This window comes from Triturus cristatus, chromosome 11 (assembly GCF_964204655.1).
Source record: "Triturus cristatus chromosome 11, aTriCri1.1, whole genome shotgun sequence".
Taxonomy (NCBI): Eukaryota; Metazoa; Chordata; class Amphibia; order Caudata; family Salamandridae; genus Triturus; species Triturus cristatus.
The window spans coordinates 1,157,282,152-1,157,308,756 of NC_140594.1; the positions used below are offsets into that span (position 1 = coordinate 1,157,282,152).

General features: G+C 44.4%; 1 protein-coding gene across 1 annotated transcript in view; it reads left to right on the forward strand.

The window, feature by feature from the left end:
* LOC146788629 (putative cation-transporting ATPase 13A4) overlaps nucleotides 1–26,605 on the forward strand; it is a 389,548-nt gene that overhangs the window by 85,325 nt on the left and 277,618 nt on the right. The window contains exons 7-12 of the mRNA XM_085633188.1: nucleotides 5,370–5,504; nucleotides 11,920–11,992; nucleotides 18,096–18,227; nucleotides 19,900–20,070; nucleotides 21,727–21,884; nucleotides 25,814–26,002. Coding sequence (XP_085489314.1) covers nucleotides 5,370–5,504; nucleotides 11,920–11,992; nucleotides 18,096–18,227; nucleotides 19,900–20,070; nucleotides 21,727–21,884; nucleotides 25,814–26,002 — 858 coding nt within the window. The remainder of the gene's footprint in view (nucleotides 1–5,369; nucleotides 5,505–11,919; nucleotides 11,993–18,095; nucleotides 18,228–19,899; nucleotides 20,071–21,726; nucleotides 21,885–25,813; nucleotides 26,003–26,605) is intronic.

Consider the following 26,605-nt stretch of genomic DNA (forward strand, 5'->3'; position numbering starts at 1 on the left):
CCCATTCATGGCGGATCTGAAAGAGGACATGTTGACGATGGACGCACATGTATTTGCGTCTTCATAACTGGAACTGGAGGGAACATACATGTACTTATGATTTATACATGAAACCGTTGGGGTCCAAGATAGGGGACATAACTGATCAGAAAAATCCATATTTCCACAGATCAGTAAAGCATCTAGTATTATTGCAAGATCTTCCTCTACCTACATAGGCCATGGTTTCTAACTGTCCTGTGGGCAGTTCTAATTCTTCCTCCTCCTCGGTTTGTTCAGGCTCGTCTACTGCTAATCTTTCTTCGTGTATTCGTTCTACTTCTTTGCGGATCTTGCGGCACATAGCTACTATACATGATCGTTTATCATGTCTCCCCTCTGATATATTCCTACTCCATGTGGTAAGAATTTGCATTTCTTCCGGATTTACCCCTGGTCGGTCTTGATTTCTGATCACACAGTTTATGAGGAAACGTGACAGTTCCCCCTGTATTTCCACTTTCTGGTACTCCATGGCTCTGTTAATACTCTCAGAATCTCGCCCTGACTGGACAAAGTGATATATATTTTCTAAATGTGTAGTCATTCCTGGTAGCCTCCCTAAATATATTGCAGCTCGTCGGATACGTAATGATGCCAGCAGCATTTCGTCCCCTTTTCCGGGCACAGGGTCATATCTACAATCTATTAGAAGTTCCTTGAGCGTGTCGGGAGTTACTAGTTTGGGCGTACGTTGGTGGGCTAATTCTTGAAAGGAAAGTTTATTTACTCTGGGTGGCGTGGAAAAAATGTTTGATGTACCTCCGGTAGCACCACCTGGGGTGCTGGATGTGAAAGGATTCGTTGAACGTGATATAGCAACCATAGGTGTGGATACAGATGTAGAAACAGATGTGCTTGCCGGGACTTGTGTTGGAGTTTGCTGTTGCGGAGGTACAGACGGAGGAGGGTCTTGGCGTTGAACCCCCTCGGCAGGCGGTCTATGTGGCGCAGCATTAGCATACTCGGGAGCTGCGTCGTCTAAATAAGAGGAAAGAAAAACATCTTCTGCGGTTCTGGGATGCCCTTTGGGATGTGCTTTTATCGGAAACAATGGGGGTGGCAAGTCTTTTGGTATCTCCGGAGTAGCCTTAGGTAACCCTTCGGCCAGAAGAGGATACATACCATTCATAAGGGCATTTCTTTGTCTGTCTATTTGTTCTGCTTTTACTCGAGTACCTTCTTCAATTAATAGACTTTCTCGGACTTTATTTGAATTCTCCTTACTTTTCTCTTCCTGTCTGAGCGCTTTTTCTGTACGTCTATATGATTCTTTACGCCATAATTCAATGGCATCTTTCTGTGACTGTCTAGCTTTCTTTTTCCATAATTCTTCCTCTACTTTCATGATGCAATCTGCATCCCAGGTCCCAGCTGCGGGCCACCTCTGACTTTCTGGTAATTCCTTGGTGTAGTCTACCCATAAATCAAGAAATAATATGGCGTCTAGGCCATGTTTATGATACATGAAGTACCCTGGAGTGTCCCTAGGAGGAATGGGAACAGCTTCTTCGAGTACCCCTTTTCTAGTTTTGATCTGTCTTAATTTCGAAAAGAGCGGCATATTGAGAACTGATCTGATACCTAATTTTGAACACGTTTAATACCACAAAACACAATAATGAACAGTCATTCACACCACAATATACAGAACGTATTTAAAACATTTTAACATTTTAACGTTTAATGAATAAACAATGATGGCCATTTAGGGAACTAGTCACTAAGCATAATACTCGGTACTAACTAGATAATTCTGAATTATATACTAGACATACTTGATATACTGCTAAACAGTACAGATACACTGCTGAAACAGTGCAGACCGGATTTGTGTACCCAAACCCGTCTTGACCGGCACAAACTATGTGCACGTCAGAACGCCTCCCCGACAATGGTACTCACCGGGTAGCTCGGAACGGAAGGCCTCGGAACTGAACTGAACTGGACTTGAACCGGACTGGACTCGACTCGAAACTTCGGAAACTTCGGAAACTGGTGGGCCTCTGTATACCTCGGATCTTGCTCTCTCAGCTAGGCTCTGGTCGGGATACTTCGCACTTCTCACCGCCTCGTCTGGGTGTTGATCGCAGCCTCAGTTACCCCCGCTCGGCAGGAGGGAGATACAGGAAATCCTGTGGGTACGCGTTGTTGTCCGTCCAGCTGTGACAGGAGACCGGGCCTGCAACGCACCTCCGGCGCGTGAGATGAGAAAGTGTCCCTATTCGGGCGCCATATATGTGGTAAATAATTTAATTACCGGTTCTTAATTTGATGCGGAAAATCTATAATAATAGCTCAGTAAAATAAGAGGCAGAATCCGTGGTATTAGAGGTTCCGAACGGGCTTTATTCCAAAATCAATTCGAATTGATGGACTCCATATTCCATCACCACGAAGGTTCAGGAAGTGAAGGACCCTACTTTATTGACAGGTAATCATTTTTATACAATAGGCATTACAGTGAAAAAGATGCAGGAGGCGTAACAATTGATAACAAAGATAAAACATACATGCGTAACTAAAATGGGTGTAACTGGGCGTAACTTAAAGAACGTCATCAGGTATGATGTCACAATAGGGTGGTTCCATGAAAGAATTTCGCAATGTCAGCAGAAATACTCGGCAGAGATGCGCGCGCAGCAGTATGACGTGTGATTGACGTGCAACTAGGGGGGTGAAGGGGACTTGACATTTAGCTCTACATGTGGAGACAGAAGTCTGGGGGGTCAAGTCAACCTAATCCCAAATCATATCTAACATCCTATGTTTAAAGAACTATGTTATCCAAAAGGAAAGGTCTTTCGAACAAAATCTATTCTATACTGACTGTGAGTGCGTGTACTAGCGTCTAAGTGTCTACACTAGATGCGAGGGCAGAAATCTTCCATAGTAACAGGGCTATGAATTACTTGCATAAAGACAGAGAAGCCGGGCTTTTTGCTCGGTAGCTGGAAGAATGTTTACTTAAACTACTAGACAGGAATGCATTGAATGGGGAGCGGAACAGATAATCTCGAAGGTGAAATACAGTTTTTTTGGCAGGCAACAGGCTGGAGTCAGGCACCGTTAGCCGCGCAGGGAGTAGGACAAAGTTCATAGATACAGATGCGAGCTCAAACTGGAGCTTTCAGAGGCAGAAGGCAAGAAAAGGCTTGATGGCAGAATCAGGGCCTACTCGCCTGGACTGTAAAATGGGATAAATGAACCATATAAAGCCGGTGGCCTTTCATACTTAGGAATAGAATATCCGGCCCATTCGTGGCGGATCTGAAAGAGGACATGTTGACGGTGGACGCACATGTGTTTGCGTCTTCATAACTGGAACTGGAGGAAACATACATGTACTTGTGATTTATACATGAAACCGTTGGGGTCCAAGATAGGGGACATAACTGATCATAAAAATCCATATTTCCACAGAAAAATACATTCCTGTCTAGTAGTTTAGGTAAACACCCTTCCAGCTGCAGAGCAAAGGGCCCGGCCTTACTGTCTCCGTGCAAGTAATTCATAGCTCCTGTTACCACGGTAGGCCCATGCTCCCTCGCATCTCATGTAGACACGTAGACGCTTATACACGCACTAGCAGTCAGTATAGAATAGCCTCTGCCCGAGAGACCTTTCCTTCCAGATAATACAGTTCCTTAAACACAAGATATTAGATACGATTTGGGATTAGGTTGTTCTGACATCCCAGACTTCTGTCTCCTCATGTAGGGCTAAATGTCAAGTCCCCTTCACCCTCCAGTTACACGTCAATCACACGTCATGCTGCTGTGCGCGCATCTCTGCCATGTATTTCTGCTGACATTGCAGGATTCTCTTATGGATCCACCCACCTGTGACATCCTCATAATGACGTTTCTAGTACACGCCCTTATGCACGCCTATTATAACGCCTTTTTCATTACGTATGTGTATTCTTATCTCTCCTCTCAACTGTTACGCCTTCTGCATCTGCCTTTACTGTAATGCATTGACTATATATATGATAACCTGTCAATAAAGTAGGCTCGATCCCTTCCCGAACCTTCGTGGTGACGGAACCCGATTGCCTGGTTCGAACCAATTCCTTTTTAAGGAATAAACCCCTTTTTAAAACCTCAAATATCACGGATTCTGCCTCTTATTTATTCTGAGTTATCCTTATTGAACTTTACCGCATAAATTAAGTACAGGTAATTTAAATTTACCACAAGACTGCAACCACGACATACCCATTTAGTAGTATTGAGTACCCGGTCCTGTATCCTCTTTGCATACAACTGTCGTGGGGTACGTAGACTCCCACCTAGGGTGATATCTTGGGTCCCTGACAATCCACACCTTCAGGGTCCAGTCCCAACTACTGTTGTGGTTCGTATTCCACTATTTTTGTGTATGGTTTGGTCTCCCCCTGGGGACCCCTGTGTATTTGTGCTTCGTACTATTCTATGTTGAAGTATTGTGTGCATTGTTAGTATATCTCCTGGTAGGAGATGCTGTATTGTGTTGACGAGTGACTATAATAAATATCTATTTTCATAACTATACTGTGTGGTTCTTTTTCACTTAGCCCATACTAAAGATTGGATACTGGAAAACCGAGCTGCTTTACACTCCTTCTGGACCAAGCCTGAAGGCTGCTCTCCACAGCTACCACTTACAGAGCTTTCTACCGTTGTCTAAACACCTCAAACCACCATAAGGGTCGTATTGATTTGTTCAGAGTGCTTCACTTACATGAGGGAGCATCATATACTAAGCCAGACTCCTACAGAAGGCATTCCACGGGCATTGCATGGGTGTTCCTGGGAATGCGTTAAAAAGATGCGTTTTCCCAGGAGAGCCATAACCAGGAGGAATATCTTTTTTTCCTATTAATACTTCCTTTTTATTTCAAGCTGCAGCACACAAAGAAAGAGGAATATGCCTCTCAAGGTTATTTTTATGCAGGAAGGTGTCTCTTTCTGCACAAAAACAATCCTGCATGCAACAGAGGCAATCTTGCCCGATGGTGACTGCATTGGCACGAGGCATCCAAAACAGCTCCAATGTGGGGAAAAGGCAGGAATGGCCCATATTCTTTTAAATACGATGGGTTCCTGCCCTTTCGCTGTCACACAGCACAGTGCAGCAAGGCGACTTGCTGCGCTACACTGCATTACGAATCTCATAAACATGCCCCTCATAAGCCACTGATAACATATGTGACCAACTGGCTGGCAGGACTGTGCTGGGGAGGCTGTAGATTCAACATGCATGACCTCTTGGAACATCCTTTGACTTAGTCCACGTGTGTGACTGTCCCCCATCTTCTTAATGCTCTGTTATCTTTGCACCCTCAGGTCATCGATCTGCTCTACGTGTACCAGATCTTCACCACCATTCTGTGGCTGTGTCTGGGGTACATTGGCTATGGGGTCGCTATTCTGTTCCTGTGTGCGGTCACCATCACTATCTCCCTCACCGAACTGCGACAGGTGCGTGTCCACTGCTTACTGGCAGAAACCAGCAAGCAGTCTTCATTTATTTACTTTTGAATTTAAAAAGCTCTTTTATACAAAACTGTGGTTATAAAAATAAAGTAACAACACTATTTTAAAAATGTTCTGAAAAAGAGTGTTGCAGCGAGGGATCAAATGCGACTGCTCAGGACAGAGTAGCTTGTACCCCCCTTCATGCGTGGGTAGTTCTGGTGGTTGGTGATGCAATGGCGGTTGCACGGTGCACACCTCGGCTATGCCACATGCTGCCTTGTTGCTCTCCGTGAGGGAATAGGCATCGTTCACCTGTATTCACACCTGGACACCTGAGCCTATCGGAGTGGTGACACCCACCACTCATCTAATGGCACAGTGTAAGGGGCATGGTGTGAGCCGGACCATGCTTGAAGTGGCGTCTAGTCTTGTTCTATGGGAGTGGTGAAAAGGAGGGGTGGGAATGAAATGGGGGAGGCATGAGGGCAAGGTGCCTCTCAGTCCACCAGCCTCTCCCCAGCCCTCCTGTCCTCCCCACAGCTTTATTCTTCAGCACCTGACCAACCCGTATCCAGGCAGGCAGGGGTTCCTCAACCTTCCCAGCCAGAGTAAGCCATGGTTGTGCAGCTACCACTTACCCAAGCTGCCATCGTATTGACCTGCTTTTCCCTGACTGGCCTGGTGCATTCGTGTTCAAATTCCAGAGCCTGTTATGCCATCTTCCCAGGGTAATCCATTCTATCTTTGAATTTTATTGCAGCAAGGATTTTACCCTTAGTGGCTTTTTATGCAAGTTAGGATTAAGTGATTGAGTTCTGGCTACTGTTTGGAGGTCTTCGGAAGTGAAGCCATGAACGGGAGTCTTCACACTGCATTTTTTACTTACTGGCTTCCTGTACCTCTGAGCTGCAAGGGTTTATTGTCTCAGCCTCTATTTTCTGAACTCAAACCAAGTATGAGTAACTTCACTCTTCGTGTTAGCTTCTGTAGCCCTGTGGGACACATGGTGGGTGTGCGCCTGCGATGGGCAGAAGAAAGCTTATAAAGTTCTGGCAATAGCCCTAAGGTCCACGCGGAGTCTGCCACAACCGGTTTACCTCACCCACAGAGACAGTACTTTATCTGCACCTTTCTATGTCTTAAAGCGTGAACCTAAATGTTCAGAGCCATGTTGCTCGAAGATGCTCATGGCCCGTAATGGTTCATTTACTTCCAAAGGTTCATCGTATCTGTTGGTAAAAAGACTCTATACTCCTTTCTATGTGAATCTTCAAATCTCGATTTCCAAAAATCCAATCCCAACTGCCAGGAGTTCCAATGACTGCTGTGCTTAAGTATTATGTATGCATTTATGTTTGTACATATGGTATTTCTATAGCATCTTGCCCTTGCACTGTAGACCGACCCCCGGATCTCTACTCTGTGATGTACAGTTGCGTTAGGTTAAGTGCCAGTTACCATTCCTTGCACAGTGACCTGTCCTGCGTCAATGCCCAGAATGACCCAAAGGCTACTGGAACATCCCAGCAAGGACCGCTCTATCAGGGACGAAGGATCAATGCCATAGGGGCCACCACAGGGTACTTCTGCAGCCTGTTTGTATAATATGTAATAGGTGTGGTTTGATTGTGGACTATTGCAGAGGGAACACGGCCTAGCACCTTGGTTTGACTGTCTCTATTAGACACTAATAGGACTTAAAAATGAAGAGAATTAAATAATTAATGAATAAATGGAAGACAACCTTTAAAACAATATTGGATTTACACGGAGGAGCTGATATAACCGACTGTTGCGTCACACCACACTGCCTTTAAAGTTCCCTTAAATACTCAGTTACCATCACAGAAACACCAACACTCTTTCAATTAGTCCTGGACATTGGAGGGAGCCATTTATAATCACAAGGCTGACTGTGGAGCGGTGGTACTGTGACCTGCAGGACTGAGCCAGACCACTGGGGCATACTCTGAGAGGTGAGCCAGACCACTGCGGTACACTCTGAGAGGTGAGCCGGACCACTGCGGTACACTCTGAGAGGTGAGCCGGACCACTGCGGCACACTCTGAGAGGTGAACTAAACCACTGCGGCACACTCTGAGGTGAGCCGGACCACTGCAGCACATTCTGAGAAGTGAGCCAGACCACTGCGGCACACTCTGAGAGGTGAGCCTGACCACTGCGGCACACTCTGAGAGGTGAGCCAGACCACTGCGGCACACTCTGAGAGGTGAACCAAACCACTGCGGCACACTCTGAGGTGAGCCAGACCACTGCAGTACAGTCTGCGAGGTGAGCCGGACCACTGCGGCACACTGAGAGGTGAGCCAGACCACTGCGGCACACTCTGAGAGGTGAACTAAACCACTGCGGGACACTCTGAGGTGAGCCAGACCACTGCGGTACAGTCTGCGAGGTGAGCCGGACCACTGCGGCACACTCTGAGAGAGGTGAGCCACACCATTATGGTACACTCTGAGAGGTGAGCCATACCACTGCGGCACACTCTGAGAGAGGTGAGCCATACCATTATGGTACACTCTGAGAGGTGAGCCATACCACTGCGGCACACTCTGAGGTGAGCCAGACCACTGCGGTACAGTCTGCGAGGTGAGCCAGACCAGTGTGGAACATTCTAGGAAAGTCAGTGGGTGCGCCGGGTGAATTGGCATCATTGGGTTGGAAGTGCGAGTCCGTGGGATCTTGTAACATCGGAGGTACTGAGCAAAAAGGAGCCCGGTCCAAGGGGAACTGGACTTAGGCAATAATAATACAAGGCGTCAGTGGTTCCCAATCTTTTCACTCCTGAGGACCCCCATTGAGTCACTACTGGAAGCTGGGGACCCCCAAGAAATTTGTGAAATGTAAATGTCAAACATTAAAACTGTAATTAGAAAAAAAATAAACACACAAGTGTGCACATCAAGGCTAGACTTGAATTACAAAATATTTTAGTATTTTTATATTAAAAATATTTGCAAAAATCGAAAAATCTTGATGGGAAGATTGGTGCTGCATCTCGCAACCAACTTTTGATAGTTTGGTTTTATTTCGCGGCCTGAGGCTCCTACTCCTGCCAAGGTTGGACACTTAAAGCTGCTCTGGTAAATGTTGTCACACCAGTCCCCATATAGTGCGCACCAAGTGCAGCGAGTGAGCCTGACCACTACAAAGTGGGTTTTGGGGGGCTCTCCCCAAGAAAATATGGGGGGAAATAGTGCATTTTACAACACATTTGTCATTATATATTGAATTGTATTAGTTTTCAAAGCCTAATAAATGATGAATTTACTATATGCACCAGGATACAACAATCTTTTGGCAATCTTCAATGATGGACAATCTTCAATGATTCCCTCACTGCTACCCTCCAACGGTGCCTCTCATCTCTCCTTAGCCCCAATGTCACATGTATTCAATTTATTTTATAGCACCTCTCATACCACTGTAGGGTGCCAGAGCACTTTACATCACACACATACAGAGACATAAAAATCATACATGTGTAAATCAGTAAATAGAAAATGTTACATAAGGCAAAGGGGACTACAATTCACTTGTTATCCATACTGGTAGGCATTTTTTAAGAGTGCTTGGTCTAGAGAAGCACCAACTCAGGATTCAGAACATAACATAGGGATTAGCGTTGACTTTAATAATAATGATTTATTTCTACCCAAACAAACCTTTTTAGCAGCATCGGAATAATGTAAGACTGGGAAAGACTGGGGAAAAGCATAACTCACTAACTAGTACCATGCAATTTGCCTGCAGCTCTTTGATGGCAATTCATAGCTCACTCTGTTAGATTACGATTGGAACTTGTGAACTGCATAATAACAAAAGAATCACTATGGCAAAGACCGGAACCCACAGAGCTATGCACAAAACAAAATACTGCTTTTTAAGAAATGCATGATAGACATTCTTCGCAGCAGGCATATTAACCATCTGCACTTCCTTAGGTGAGTCAAAGCTGCCACTGGACAAAAACCCCATCTCTCTCCAGCAGATACATTCATCACCGGAGTTATCTTGACACTTTTATTGCTGTCCAAAAACTGCTGATTATACAAGTAACTTTGCAGTGCTATTAGAACTGCTGCCTGCGGACCCCTGGGAACGTGTCATGGACCCCTGGGGGTCCACGGACCCCAGTTTGGGAACCACTGCAAGGCGTAGTTGCCAAGGTAGAGCCTAGACCTGCCCCCTCCGCTGCACAACACACAATGTTTTCTACTGTGGAGAAGCAGAACCTGTAATTCCCTAAATGCTATTTGATCTGAAGGAATCCTGGACCATACCCTGTACCCCTGAGTACCCAATGGCCCACAGAGGATTGCCGCCATAGTACATCTGCTTATTAGCAGGCACATTAACCAAGTACCTAAGGATTACGAATAGTGAATCACAATATGTGCAATTCATGTGTGAAGGCCGTGCTGTGCTGAGTGTACTGGCACGATACTGTACTATCAGCAGACTGTCGGCTAAGCTGAAAGATGATTTAAACATTCTGATGTGGCGGGTGTACAGTTGCATACGTGTCACTTGCTTCTTTGTACACCTGTTAAAAATGACATTAACATTGTCCAGACATTTGTGACCTGTCCTTCCATGAAGACCAAGCTGAAGGACTTGACATCACCTACCAGTGGTGGTATAAATGGGAGGGTGGGGAAAGGGAGTCTAGTTGGGAAGCCCTAGAACCGTCTGGGCTAATACCAATCCGAAAGGTGTCCTGTTACTCAAGTGCAGAAGATGCTCCACGCAGTTTTGAGTATATTCTAATTCATGTTCGCGGTGCTAAAATAAATCAGAGGATATCTGTAGATGAAGCTTTCACTTCAAATGCCCTGGCTTTGTCAGTGTTCCCTCAGGTCCAACATTTGTTATTGGCGAATGGCAGTATCTATTTTAACATTCTTACAAGCATGTCTGTGCTGTGGGAGTGTGTCTTCCTGCCTTCATTTATTGCCTCATTTCATTTAGTAGTTCTTTTGAGCTACACTTTGTGTGGTGTTTATGTATAGTGCAATTTGATTCTTAAATTGTGACTGCAGTTAGGGGAACACAAGGGTCCATCCAAGTGGGGCTTGTTGTGTGGCGTTTTTCCATCTCGAGTGCTCCTCCAGCCTGGCAGGTGTAGAGTCATGTGATTTTCCAAGACGAACAAAAAAAAACTCCAGGTGGACAAATGTGGTATTGGGTCCTTCTGATCTTTTTGTGCTTTTAGTTGGAGATATGTGGGTCACCCTTCCCCCTCCCTGGGCTAAAATCTAAACACATAACCCCACAAAAACAAATAATCTTTTAACTATAAATGTCTTCATTAGTACCTAGAATGCATATAAGTCTTACCTGAATAAAACAATAGTTTCATATGTATTTACTGATGAAGGAATGAATCCAGAAACTTGTGTCTAGAGTTACACATCACAGGCTACACCAACAAGGGTCAATAAGCAAAGACTACTTCTGAAGTAAGTGTTATCATGCACTGCATTTACCATGATGCATTGGGGCAAATTGAGTGTTGGGATGTGAGGCAATGTGCTCCCATCCTCCTCCTATCATAGTTATGTGTTATTGGCCCGATTATGATGTCGGTCGTAAACTCTTCCGACCGACTCGGTTTTAAAATCTGGTCCAACCCAATCAGGTTTGGTGAATCCGACCAACTGATTACGATTCTTCCAAACATCGTTCGGTCGGACATGCATTGACTTCAATGGGAGGCTGTATTCCGAGTGACAACACAGGCTCCCATTGGAAAAAAAGGGGTTGTTACCCTGTGGAGGGCACCTCATGGTGCCTGCCACACTGTGCATGGTTTTCCAGGGGAGGTCCCAAGGGTACCCCCACTGGCCCCAAACAGAGGAGTCCGGGTGAAGGGGGGCCTGCTATGGGCCTCCCAAGTCAGATTCAGACAGCAGTTTCATGTTGGACAGACCGATTTGCAACAGCTGTCAGTATCTGACATCGTAATTGCTCAGTTTGAAACTGTGTCCATAGAGCTGAACGATTCGGCTTGGAACGACTTGGGGACTCCAAGTGCCAATGAGAACTGATCGGACAGCCCAAACTGTTTCCTTGCATTGTAATCAGTCGGTCGGAAACTTTTCCGATTTGGTTGGAAACATAGGTTCCGAAATGGATTAGGGAAATCCAATTGTCGGTCGGAGGCTTTCCGACTAACATTGTAATCGGGGCCCAAGTGTTGCATTATTTGATCCCAATGTCGCAGCTATTAACCTATCTCAAAATAGAAACATTCATATTAATTTTACTAAAAGCTCAAGAGTTCAAGTTTTACTATTAACTGTATGTTTTGTGTGCATTTTTATGATTTGCATTAAATCATGCCCTGGCTATCTGCAGATTAACAACCTGCTTGTGCTTGTTTTTTAATTCCCAGCAAGCTGTCAGACTGGCCAGGCTGGTGGAGGCACATAATAATGTCAAGGTGTCTGTGCTCAGGAGAGATGGAGGTGAGCTCACGTTAGTCTAACTTGCTTTTCAGAAATGAAAATTGTAACATGGGCCGGGGATTAATGTTTGATGGGCCAGCTACATCATGAGTAGTAAACAGTAGGATAGGAGGGGAGCAAAAGGGATGTGTCAGAGTTTCTGTCAGTATCATTATTCACTTATAACCAAAATCTATAATAAGAGGGAGATAAAGGAATGGGGTACCTTTAAATTATCTAAATCATTACATATTTTAGTGAAATAAAAGTGGGCCAGAAGAGCTGGAGGAGGGATCCAACTTGTCTAGCTAGTTTATCCGAAACAGAAAAGGTAATAAAAGTGATCTGAGGAGATGGAGAATAGATGGTTACTTTAATAAGTTCATCAGTAATAATGCTTGTTACAAGAACAGGTAAATCAGGAGAGTTAAAAGAATTTCTGTGAGTTTAAATTTTTCATCAACAATGTTTTAAATATCGATCAGAGGAGTGAGTGTTCATCCATGAGCGCCTTGCAGCGCTCATAGGATTTTCCATATTCACTCATAAATATGTCCCAGAATATCATATCAGAGCAGCAGTGGAAAGTACCAAGTATAACTTTGCATAAAATCCACACACACATTCATATCTAACACTTTTTCTAATCCTGTCCATGAATAATCCACTTCCTTTGACATCAATTTAACCAGCATATGATAACCTAAACGTGTTATTACAAGATGAGCCATAAGGGCATACATTTGAGAATTGTGCATAATATATTTCACCTGGTCTACTATTTTCTGGAGGACCTGGCTTGGCAGTTCGGGCTGGACTGTTCCCATGAGGCACAGGGTCAAGACTGATTTGCATATGGCTGGGTCCAAACTGGAATGGCATGGTGAGCAAAAAAACGATGGATTTAGGCCCAGATCTCTGTACTGGGGTGAATGTATGACATTGTTCTGCATTCTGTCCATCAACTGTTTTTTTTGCTACTATTTTCTGTGCCCATCACGATCTTAAGATATCACAGTTCTGACCTCTATAATCCTTTACTATTCCTGAAAACAACTTTATATAGCATGTTCAGTTTAACTACCAGTACTTCCTCAACTTCCCACTCTCAAGTAACCTGTCCATTAAAAACAGTTCCCTTTGTGCACAACTTTTCAAGCTCACTCCTCACAACATGGGAGGAATACTTTTGCATCCTATGATAGAGATCAGGTTCTACTGGTTATCAATTGTCAGCATTTTGATGACCTCCTGGTCAGGGACCTGCTCTCGCTCCACAGCTCCGCCCCTAAGTGCCACCGCTCAGGGCACCGGGATCTGCTCAGGTAGGCATCGATGCCCTCCTCCTCCTGTAGGCTCCTTTCTGTGCCTCATCCCTGGTGGTCCAGTGGGAGAGCCTTGCTCTTCTGCTGGCCGCTGTTGTCTGGTTCTGTCCTTGTGCCACTTTGTTGTTCCTGTCTCTTTTGTGCCCGTCTCTGTACCTTTTTCTGCTTCTTTGTGCCCGTGCCCGTGTCTGTTCCTTTTTCTGTTCATTCTGACCCCCCTCGTGCCCGTTTTCTGCCTTTTCTCTGTCCTTCCTTTGCCCCCGACCCCTCCCTGCCGTTTCCCACTTCCCACCTCCCAGCTGCACTACCCTCCCCTACTTAATGGCCACCGCTGCACAGCCATGCCGCTGGCGCGCCAAAGGCAAGCCTGTCTGCACCCATCCGCGACCTGACCGCGGCCAGCGCCAGGGACCCTGGTTCTCCAGCTAACCACTGCTACTACTCAGCTGCCCTCCTTGCACTCAACCCCGGAAGAAAGAACAACTGCCAGAGATTGACGCCAAACACCACCCACAGTCACTTCTCCTGCTGGCAATTCTTCACTATTAACAGCCCCCCCTATGACCGCTGAACCCACATCGGACGCCCGTACCCCCGAAGCCCGGACTTGCATACTCCTCAACGTGTACTCCCTCCACAGACACGCCACGGAGATCTGGGACCTGCTCGACACCCTCTCGCCAGACGTCGCCTTCTTCACAGAAACATGGACCAACACCACCTCCACCCCGACATCGCCACTGCCATCCCCGACAGACACAAGATCCAAAGAAAGGACTGTCTCCACCGCCCAGAAGGAGGACGCCTCATCGCATGCAAGAGCTCCCTCCGACTCTCCACCTCCAGCACGATTGACCCCCCTCTCCAGCAAAGAGCACCTCCACTTCCAGATCCAAACCAGCCCCAGAACCATGCAGTGCAGAACCCTCATCTGCAGTATCCCAGGGCCTCGGGCCGCTTCCGCCACCACCATTGCCGACCTCATTGCAGCCCATGCCATCACCTCCACGGACTACATTCTCATTGGAGACCTGAACTTCCACCTCGACACCTGCAGTGACCCCGACTCCACCACCCTCCTTGTCAACCTCAGACTGAAGCAGCTTGTCACCATCCCCACCACAGGGCCGGACACACCCTCGACCCCATCTTCGCTGGAGGGACAAACATCCAGTTCAGCCACACCACGCAGCCCCTCTGGACAGACCACCACTGCGTACACTTCACCTTCAACACCACAACCGCACCCAAACCCACCCCACGAAGGAACTGGAACAAGATCACAGAGGAACACCTCAACACCACCCTCCTCCATGACCCCCCCCCTCCACCACGACCAACTGCAACTCCGCAGCAAAAGAACTACACCGCTGGATCTCCTGCTGCGCTGACATGCTCGCACCACTCCGCCACCCCACCAAACAATGCCCCCTGCAGGTCGCCTGAAAAACCACCGACCACCAAGAAGCTAGGCGCTCCTGCAGACTCCTCGAGAAACTCTGGCGGAGCAGGAAAACCACTGAAGACCAGAGCAACTACAGGAACACCATGACTGAACACCACCAGCGCATAAGAACGACCTAGCGGACCTTTATCTAGAACAAAATCCCCACCAACACAAGTAACAAAAAATAATTCTTCAAAGTCATGCAGCAGTTCACCAAACCCCCTAGCGAAGCCATGGACATCATACCATCCCAGGACCTCTGCAACAAGTTCAGCTCCTACTTCCACCTGAAAATCAAGGCCCTCTACGACAACTTCAGCGAACAGACTCCGAACACCACCTGCCTCTCCACCACCAAACACCAGCCGGTCATCCCGGACGACTGGAAGCGGGCAGAGGTCAAGCCCCACCTCATGAAACCCTTGGTTGACCCGACGGACCTGAAAAACTACCAGCCAATCTCTCTCCTTCCCTTCACAGCCAAAGTCACACAGAGATTCATCAACGCCAAGCTGACCACCTTCATTGAAGAGAACGCCATCCTCGACTCCTCCCAGTCTGGATTTTGCAGAAACCACAGCACTGAGACGACCCTCCTCGCCACCACCTATGACATCTGCTTGCTACTCGACCAGGGCCACACTGCAGCCCTCATCCTACTAGACCTCTCTGCAGCCTTCGACACCATCTCACACCGCACTCTCGCAGCCAGACTCCACGTCACTGGTATACGAGGAACCACCCTCAACTGGATCCGCTTCTTTCTCTCCAGCAGAACTCAAAGGATCAGGCTCCCTCCCCGAACCTACAGAGATCAACTGTGGAGTACCCAAAGGATCCTCGCTCAGCCCCACGCTCTTTGACATCTACATGGCCCCCCTTGCCACCATCGTCAGACAGCATGGGCTCAGCATAGTATCTTACGCTGACGATACCCAGCTCATCCTCTCTCACAAAGAACCCCAAAGACACCAGACTCCGCTTCCAAGAAGGAATGAAAGACATTGGAGCCTGGATGAGCGACAGCTGCCTGAAACTGACCTCTGAGAAGACCGAGGTCATCGTCCCCCACTCCATGGGCCAGCTCCTGGTGGCCCCCTGCCATTGGAAACCTACCCACCCCGACAGACTTCGCCTGGAACCTCTGCAACATTCTAGACTCCTCCCTCACCTTGACCCACCAGATCAACGTCCTCCCCTCCACCTGCTTCAACTGCCTCCACAAGACCTTCAAGTGGATCCCCCCGAATGCAGAAAGACCCTCACCCACGCACTCATAACCAGCAGATAGGACTACTGGAAAGCCCTCTATGCTGGAATCAACAAAACCCGGCTACACAAGCTCCAAACCATCCAACACACTGCAGCCAGACTCATCCTCGGAACCCCACGACACGAGCACATGACCCAGCACCTACGAGACCACCACTGGCTCCCCATCGAGAAGAGAGTAACCTTCAAGCTACTCACCCACGCCTACAAATCCATCCTCAACTTCCACTTTTCCCTTTCAAGGAGCAAACCTGTTTCACAAACCAGGACTCTTTTATCTTGTTATGACTTGGAATTATCATGAATGAGGATATTGTCCTTAAAGATTATGACCTTCCTCCCATCTCCAAAAGATTTTTTATAATCTGATGGAATACAGCAGATACTAGTGCCATAAGAAGAAACCCCCTCACAAAAGGAGCTGCTCAATAACCACATTTTAGTCTAATCCACAAAAATCCATACAAAGGCCAATATCTGCCAACAGCTTCTTGGCCATCACCATTGGAGGAGGCCCTAATATGAAAAAAAGTATCTTTTATGAATCCCATTTTCAACACCTTTGAAAAATATCTTTGGCACACGTTGCTTGACGGGTGTAGCCAGCACATTTTTGTATTAATGTTTCTAGTTATAAAGATGATAAGGAGGTTGTTAAAAGCCTTTGTTTCAGGAGACTGCAACACTCCCCACAGAAGCACTGTCCGCTTAAACTGTAACAATTCCACTATGCCAAACTGACATGGGACTTGAGAACATGAATTAAAGGAGTATTCTGCACATATTACACCACACTCTCACACCAAGACACCACAAAATCGAGACTATTCACAAATGTAATTTACACTTGCAGGTCATTTTCATGTGTAAATTTACTCTTGAATGTTAAAGTACCTTACTACTTTTGGCTGTTCACAAAATCTGAGTGCTGGACTTACACATTTCCACCCTCTGGTGGAGTCTAAGTTACAAGTTTAAGCTACTATTAAACAACAGTCGTAAGTATAGCACTACACATGCCCAACCCCTGGTAGTACAATACCCTTCCATAGAAAATAATTGAGGTGGAGACTTCAATGTAAAGGCCACAATAGTATTAATTTCAATTAAATAGTTTTGAATTGATAAACATATAAACAAATATAATTCAATTTTGAATACATATAAAAATAGTATTTTTCAAATGTTATAAAATATTTTAAAAACAAATTTGCATCTACAACTCACTTTAACAATTCCTTCCATTAAATATAAGCAGAGTGCTTGTAATTAAGTCTATACATCCCTTTTAAAAATTAGTAATGCATAACAAAAAATTATTTTTTTTTGTTTAGGTGGAAATTATTTTTTTTATATTTGCCTTTAACCTTGAGAAAATAATTTGAGTGCAATTTAATGTATTTTAAATTATTCCATTTTAATTCAAACTGTAGTTAATAGTTCTTGCCGTTTCTCATTTAGTGATACATATAAAATCAAGATATAATTTTTTTAATATTAATGTTTAATATAAAAATATTTTCACAAACTTTTCCAAAGTTTTTTCGTTTCCCTACACTTTACCATGCATGAGATATTGCACTTATCTATAAAAATCCCTCTCCTGCATATGAAACATGGCTCCCTTTTATTCTGAGGCAAGATTTCCCCATCCCAAAAGCTTGAATTGACCCTTTTTTACAACATTAAATCGGCACAAAGGAAAGCTGCAGGTTATCAGCGACGTCCAGGAACGTTTCCCAAACTAAGCTTTCCAGTGGCCTGCTGGCTGGTGAGTGTAGCTGTTAGCCTTGTTGGCTACTAAAGGTAAAGGCATCATCCAGGGTAGAACGCTGGATGGACCTCTCTACTAACATACAAAGCAAGCATCCTCCTATCACCCATCCCACTGGCACCTCTTTCAAAGGGCATATGAGATGGACTCTACTGGAGTGACCACCAACAGATAGGGAAGGGGCATCGGCAGAGTGGATTGGCCCATTCAGACACAGAGTCTCTTATCTCAGAGACTCATCTCCCTCAAGAAACAAGAGACTGTAGCATTAGAGCAAACTCCATATATTTGTGTCATTTTCAACAGGATGCAGTCAAGTGGAATCGCAACTCCTGGTCCCCGGGGACGTTGTCATCCTAACAGGAAAGAACTTCTTGCTGTCATGCGATGCTATCCTGATTAACGGCACATGTGTGTTAAATGAAGGCATGCTCACAGGTGAGGTCTCCAGTTCTTCTTGATAATACCTTCTGTCACAATGTATTCTGGGTTTATGGAGAAATGTTTCCACATGTGCATTACTTTAAATTTGTGCTTCAGTTCCAGTTTTACTTCACATCAAGACACCCTTGAAGCCAGAGTTGAAACACATCTCTCATCTGACAGACGAATAACATTTGTAGAATTGCAAGTCCAGTTGTTGCATATCTTGCCCTGGCCATGTATGTGTGGAGGTGTACGGGATGTGAATCTCCTCATACAGTGGTGCGGGAGTGCCTGCTCCGCTCCACTTCAGTATTGGCAGCACCAGGAGCATGTTTTGGTTCTGGTACTTAAAAAAAATAATAACGAAAGCTGTAAGGATGATGACCAAGGCACCCACACCAGTAAAATACGAATTTGAGTTTTTCTCTACTAGACATATAAAATCTAAAATTAAATGTCTTAACGTTTAATTACAATGTGCCCTGCCATGTCGGCTGTCTAGGGCCTACCTTAGTGGTGAACATATGCAATAAAAGGGGAGTTTAGGGCTTGACAAAGTGGTTATTTTGCCAAGTCGAATTGGCAGATTAAAACTGCATTCAGGTTGCAATGGCAGACCGGACACATGTTTTAAGGGACTACTCAAGTGGGTGGCACAATAGGTGCTGCCGGCCTACAAGTAGAATTTAATTTATGGGCCCTGGGTATATGGTATATCACTTTACTAGAGGATTATAAGTAAGTTAAAAATAGGCAATCTGGTGTAAGCCAATTTTACAAAGCTTTAGGGAGTGACTCCAAGCACTTTAGCACTGGGTAGCAGTGGTAATGTATGCAGAGTCTTAAGGGCAACCAAAACAAATTCAGAAAAATGGGTGGGTGAATGCAAACAGGTTTGGGGCTGACCCTGACAAGAGGACCAAGCTCAACACTATAGACTTATGCTGTGGCACACCACTAGATCAATTTTAGTATTATATGAACACCGTCTACTGAGAATGGGTTTTATTGAGGAGACAGGGAATTACGTGATGCTGATAGAAATGGTTTCTTCCAATAGGACATGCAGAATGTGTTGGCGTTAGTGACCAGGATAGCGCACCTATGGGTAACGCCACTGCCTTCTCACAGAGGCCTTTACTCAGTGGGAGAAGGATATAGAGATCCCACATTTGTATTTAGATAAAAAGGGGCAGTGTGTGTTCATCATAGTGGTTCTCTCTCTCATACTTATCAATGCAGAGTCAAGTTAAAGGGTTTGAGCAGAAGACAATTGCTCCTCTTCATTTACAAAAAAATAACTAAGTGGTAGTGACCTTCCCATAAGAGAATACTGCTGTTCAAGTGAGATCCTGAATACACTGTGTGTAATGTATGCCATGTAACTCTCGGACTTTGCTTTTGTGGTCTTTCTTCAGGGCTTTAAAAAGATGCTTCTTGGCACAGTTTATTTTATGTGCGGGTAGAACGACACTGATTCCAAGAGTTGCGGTGAATTTTAGGTCATCTTTACCTTGTCAAATATTTTATTAGCCTCTTGTCCTTTGAGACAAAACATTTTTTCCTCCTACAATTTAATTAATAGAAAATATGGATAAAGGTAAAAAAGTAATAATTTTTGGAATTCTGCCAGAATAAACAATGATTTATTAATTCATTAACATTTCATCCATTATTAATTAAGGCGAATGCATCCCCGTGACGAAGACCCAGTTACCGCACTTGGACAACTCAATGCCTTGGAAGACATTTATTGGGGAGGATTATAAGAGGCACATGCTGTTCTGCGGAACGGAGGTCATCCGAGCAGAGTCAACGGGTCAGGGTCCAGCGAAGGCCTTGGTGCTGAGGACAGGTGAGTGTACGACAGATAAAGTATCTGAGGTGGCCACATCTGAAAGGAAGAGCCCCGCTGTAGGCGGAAGACGAGGAGAGACCAAAATGTGACCTAGAGCTAAAGAGACATCAACAGAAGGAGAAAGACCTGCAAAAAGGATTGAGAAGAGAGGAACTCAGTGAATGAATTTAGGACCTTAACACCATCAGAAGAACCTGAAGACAAGGTAGAGCGAGTGAGAGCCTTTCATCAGTCAGAGAATGAGGGGGAAAAAGGAGGCGAGAGAGGGAGTCACAGGTGTCATTCGTCTACTTCTTTGGCTCAGCAGGGAGGTCATAAGGCTCAGCAGAGATGTTGTCTTTGGAAAGAGATAAATATACAGAGAGGGTACCCAAATCATCAAATTAGCATTGGGCATTGCTTACTGAGGGGGAGTCTGAGGTGGGCAGAGCTACTGCAAACCCCACACTGACCAGGATACTTGCGCTGAACCCCAGCACCCAATGAGAGCCCGTATTTCCATATGGAGGATGAACAGTGAGAACAACAAGCAAACAACAAGAACCCTTCCCAAGCCCAGGTGATACAAGGGAGCTAGAACACGTGTTCTGCACAGTATCTACACTCATGCGCTCTGTGTTACTCCCACTAAAGCTTGTGTAATCCTTCCCTGTGGGGTCAACCAGACGCTTTCTCGAATTACAGAGAGGTTCTCATAATTCCATTCCATTAACTTAGATTTAAAATTCCAAATGTGTTGTTTACTTTGAACATGCCATATATGTTCAGAATTGTTTTCTGAATTTAATTTACTATCTTGTTCAACAAGATCTATCCTCAGTCCTCACAATGCCGAGATATCAAATCGGTATTTAATTATTTCCGACACAAATTACTACCCATTCTCTGTACCTCAGGGAAGGAGGAAAGAAAATGTTACCACCCAGTCTTACTGAAATTTTAACTATTCCGCGTTAGAGCCGTAATGTAACTAAACCACAAAATATAATCAGCAATTATTAAAACGAAATTCCTACTCCTCTCCGTCACAATAGTAAGCAAAATGTGATATGTAATATTATGTGAAAGATGATTTACAACATTTGTAATTGCATCTGTGTCTTTAAGGGTGAGGCCGGGAGCATTGCGTGTGGTGTGCATGGCTGTAGCGTGTGTTATGGATGACCATAACTTGGACATTCCAGTAGTTTTTTGGTTCATTTCAAAGTTGTTTTTTTTAAACTTGTGTTAAGGTGTTCTATTAGTGCCAATCATAACTTCACTGTAACGTTTATTTTTTTCAGTTATAATAGAATATTTAAAATGTGTATCGCTGCTCTAAATACACTTAACATTCTATTAGTAATTGAATATTGGTGCAGTGGTATGAGGTGCTAGATAATAAGTCATTGATTGAATGATACAAAATACTTCAAGACTGGAAAGAAGATCATGTAATATTATAAAATTAAAAAGTATGAAAATTATTAAATAAAGCAAGAGTTTACTTATTTATATAACTATCACTCCAGATAAAACCACATTACTTTATGATATAATTGGAAGTATTGGGCTTCAAAAGCCACTCTACTATATGCTTTCTTCTGAGATTCCCAATGTATGTCTTTTGTGAAACCATACAATTTCCATCCACTTATTCTTTGTTCTCTTTAGGGTTCAACACAACAAAAGGGGACATGGTGAGATCCATCCTGTACCCCAAGCCGGTGAACTTCAAGCTGTACCGGGATATTGGACGTTTCTTTATGTTCCTTATTTTTATTTCTTTGATTGGCATTGTGTATGCAATTGCCTGCATGGCTCCTACAGGGGTAAGTGGTTTTCCTGGCTTCCATTTTTATGTCTGGTACAATAGGGTCTCTCTAAGTAACGGTTTGCCATGAGGTTCAATGGAAATGCTGCAAGTTGTTACAACAGATCCTGGGAGTGGGTGCAAATCTGTCGTCCCTCTGATAAAACTTAGGTTTCTGAGGGCTTTTGTTCCAGTACGTATTAACCACTGTCATTGTTCACACACACTCTGTTTCTCAGCTCGTGGGCTTACGCAGAGCCTGGTGCTTCGATAGCACAGAGAAAGAACTGGTGGCAATTAACACACTCCTTTTGGAGAGGTCAGTTACTGCCTCACTACTTATGCCAGAGCAAGTGCAGGACAATCCAGGGATCTATTCTAATACCAGGGAGGGAGTAGGTGCCTCTGCCTGGAATGGTGTGAGAAAAGATGCTACCTCGGATCATCGACAGAATATCGGAAAGAAAAATATTGTGTGGGTAGAGTATTGTGTCAAAAATATCGAGGGCCAACATATCGAGACGGGAAGTGCAAATAGGTAAGTATAGATTTATAATTCTATAACTCCACATCTACATACCTTGAAGATGTATATAGCCTCATGGTACATATATGTGGAGTTATATACAGTAAAACTTTGCTTATCTATAGAAACTTACCTTCTCAATATTTGTGTCCTCGAAATTCTTCACACAATATTTCCGTTTCCGATCTTCTGTGTAAACACCGTTATCTCACTAGACACCAAGAGCCACCCGGGCCAAGAAACTAAGAAAGAAATGATTATCGATGTCGACCCCAATAGACTTTGAATCTGATTTTCCTCAGAGCTGTGGTTGTCTCTTTACATCTTTGTCCTGTTGTGGCAGGGCATTGTAAATAAGGTTTCTAGAGTATGGCATCCAGACGCGTTGAGTGTAGTTGTTTTGAAGGAGGATTGACTGTGGAAGGATATCCTGGACCCACAATTAGAATGGTGGCTCTTGGATCTTTGTATGAAACATGATGTGTCCCTAGAGTACATTGAAGCATGGATCAGCATGTGCACCCACTCCTGTGCACATTAGGACCAACAACCTTGAATCATAGGACTGTCACCCAAGGGGATCCAGGCACAAACAAGAAAATATCACTAACTATGGACAGGGGGTCCTAAAATATTTTCCTTGAGACGTTTACTTCATCAATATTTCTTTGTTTGCAGTTTTTGTGACACTAATCCAAACCAATTTATTTAACAAATTTGACTTTCTATTGTAATTTCATTAAAAGCTTTAATAAAACTAAGAACCAGTAGAGAAAATATAATAACATGTCAGTGATTGGTTGTATCAAAATATTTTTATATATTTTATATCACACAATTGACATAATGTGATTGGAGCTCAATGAAAACCCAATAACACCTTAAAAAAGAGCAAAACCAGTACTTTCATTGAACACTATAAAAAAACGTGTTTGTACCGCCTACACTGCTATCTTTCAAATAATTAAACCAATGCAAGTACCAAACAAGCAGGAAACCATCGTCCGGACAAGCATTCAAAATATTGATTGGTCCCCGTAGCTACAAACATAGCTTAGACATTTTTACTAAACCCCAATGTTTACTCCAAAAAATTAACTTATAGACAATGCACATTTATAAACTGTTCATGTATAAACTATTTCAAACAACTAGTGTTCCAGCGTGTTGCGTATATTCTAAATGTATACTACATTGAATGTCTTGCGGTATGCCACAGTTCCTTATTCAAAACACTAGGACATTAACAATGTACTTGTACTATGACAAAAGTCTCTGTTGCATCCTTTTCTTAGCATTGTCAAATATTTATGATATAGCAACAAAGTAAGTAATGGAAGGAATTCTTGAATTAATCTCATTAATTGGCAATCACTCAGGGTGACATCCCAGTTCATAATTCCCCCACCCTGCCATGCTAGACAGAGACCAGCCATTAGGAAATCAAGCTTGGTTCCCTTTCAGTAGCAACAGTCCAGCCTGAAGTTCCAGACCAGGTTCCCTTCAGATTGGAACGCTACCACCCTAATACTGGTTTCAGCATACTCAGGCCTCGTCAGTGAGATATGGCTTGAATTCTACAGGAGCAGAAGCACCACATCTGGACATAGATGATGCACTTAAGACATTATAAATATTAATTATCACTACTCAACATGTTTCATGGGTTCAGTGGTTCACCTTAAATTGAGAAATGTATCTTATGCGTAGAAAAATGCTCTTCTTAGTGCAACCTATTTTTTGGAGTTGGCCTTCATAACTCCTGCAGAAACTATGCAAATCTATCATTGTTTAGCTGACAGCGATTCATGTTTAATTTAATATTGATAATAATAAGGACTCACTTATGTCCTGTAAGTAAATACTGTAGCTCCTTTAGTAGTGTGCTAAATGAGATTAGAACAATCAGAGGGGACCAAGTATGCGTGTACAGACAGGGAAGGAAAACAGAGCTGATGGGCAAGTGAGGTCCAGGGTTTGGATCTAGTATTGACATGTTCCTGACACTCTTGGAGCTAAGTTTAAAGCCAGGGCCACCAGGAGGTCAAGACCTTCACTGTTGAAACTCCCAGCATGCAATCTGATGGGCAGTGATTCTCCTACACTAGTATTCAGGGGCAAGATGGCGATGTATTCAAAGATAAGGCTGACCTGCTTAAAATATGCATGTCTCGCTTTACCAGCTCCTACAGGCATCACCTGGCCGGTTATGAGCCACGCGGTTACATTCTGCACTCTCTGAACCCCCCAAATCTGAAAGAACGCAAAGCTGGCATACAGCGCAGTCTACGAATACCAGGGGCTCCCATTGCTATCTCTGTATTAGGAAGACGGAAGAGGGAGGGTGTGTTTCAGTTTGTTCAACCAGTAGAAGCACTTGCCCTCTTCTGTTGCTGTCTGAACTCTCAGGGTATTGTCTACATAAATTCTAAGCTTTGGACCTTGATGAAAACTGGGATATTTTGGAGGAAAAGTTAAAGAACGGATGGTGAGACGTATCCTGGCCGGCTTTTACCACCAAAGTAACAATTGTTGAGTATTAGCTTGCCCATCATCCATCATTTGATCTTGCCACTTCTTCTTCGGCAAACCTAAAGTGAAACTTGTCTGTTATCCCCATAGGACCACATCACAGATTTGGTCAGTACAGATGTCAAAGTAGGTCAGGTGTAGTAATGAGGATTGGAGGCGATGGAGGCCCCTGATGGACAGGTAGGGGTCACCTTTCTGAATGTATAGTTGCTTAGGCTGACCTGCTGGAAGCCCGAGGTCAAGAAAAACCTAAACTCAAGAGCAGCCACTGCAGCTATCTACGAAGGAGGATATTGGACTCCACAGGGTTGAACGCTGAAGAGAGGTCGAGCATAACCAAGAGGTGTCCACCCCCTCATCGTATGTGTCAACCCAGAAAACAGACCTGGAGGGCCCTCACTTGAGCACATTTGAACCCAGTTTGGGGCAAAGAATTATGGTGAGGAAGATATTATAGCTGCAAAACTAATTATTAAGAGAATTCCTTCAGCAGGCGTACTGGAGTGAGGTCAGAAGATAAATCAGCGCAGAACATCTTCTGAATATCACCCACCGACCTAGGGGCAAGAGTGGCCGGTCCTCATCATGGAAGGCCCATTCTTTTTATTGCAATTACAAGTTTTTTGGTAATGGCCACATCCCCAGTAATTTTCTCCCATTGAAGGCTATCGAATTCTACTGTCGAATTAGGCCTGATAAATACTGGTGCATACAGATCGCGTTGCACAAAGCTCACAATCCGCACGTTGGGTCACATTTTAAAGGACACAACTTGTAATAGGCAATAATTTCTGCACATTTTACATTTCAATCCCTGGGGGATGTATTTTGCAAACAAGCATCCAGCACATACGATAACATGGACCTCACTGGTATTTTCTCTTTTTGAGGCTACCGCTGGGATGATCATCCTGGAGTCGCTCTGCCTCCTGACCACAGGGATATGTCCCATCCTTCCGGCAGCGGTGACTGTCGGGATCCTCTACGCGCAGAGCAGGCTGAAGAAGAAATCTGTTTTCAGTCTGAGCCCCCATCGCATCAATATGTGCGGACAGCTGAACCTCATCTGCTTCGACAAGGTGGGAATAACCTTTGCATTTTGTTTGGTTACTGCTTGTTATCTGCAGGTAACATATATTACACAGGCAAAGTACCTGCAGGTATCGTGCATTACACAGGCACAGTACCTGCAGGTATCGTGCATTACACAGGCACAGTACCTGCAGTTATCATAAATTACACAGGCAAAGTACCTGCAGGTATCATGCATTGCACATGCACTTTACCTGCAGGTATAATATATTACACAGGCACAGTATTCTGCAGGTATCCTATATTACACAGGCACAGTACCTGCAGGTAACATATATTGCACAGACACAGTACCTGCAGGTATCATATATTACACAGGCACAGTATCTGCAGGTATCATATATTACACAGGCACAATACCTTCACGTATCATGCATTACACAGGCACTGTACCATATGTTACACCAGTACAGTACCTGCAGGCATCATATGTTACACAGGCACAATACCTGCAGGTTTCATATGTTGCACACACACAGTACCTGCAGTTATCTTAAAAGGCACAGTACCTGCAGGTATCATGTATTACACAGGCACTGTACCTGCAGGCATGAGACGTTACACAGGCACATTACCTCCATGAATTATAC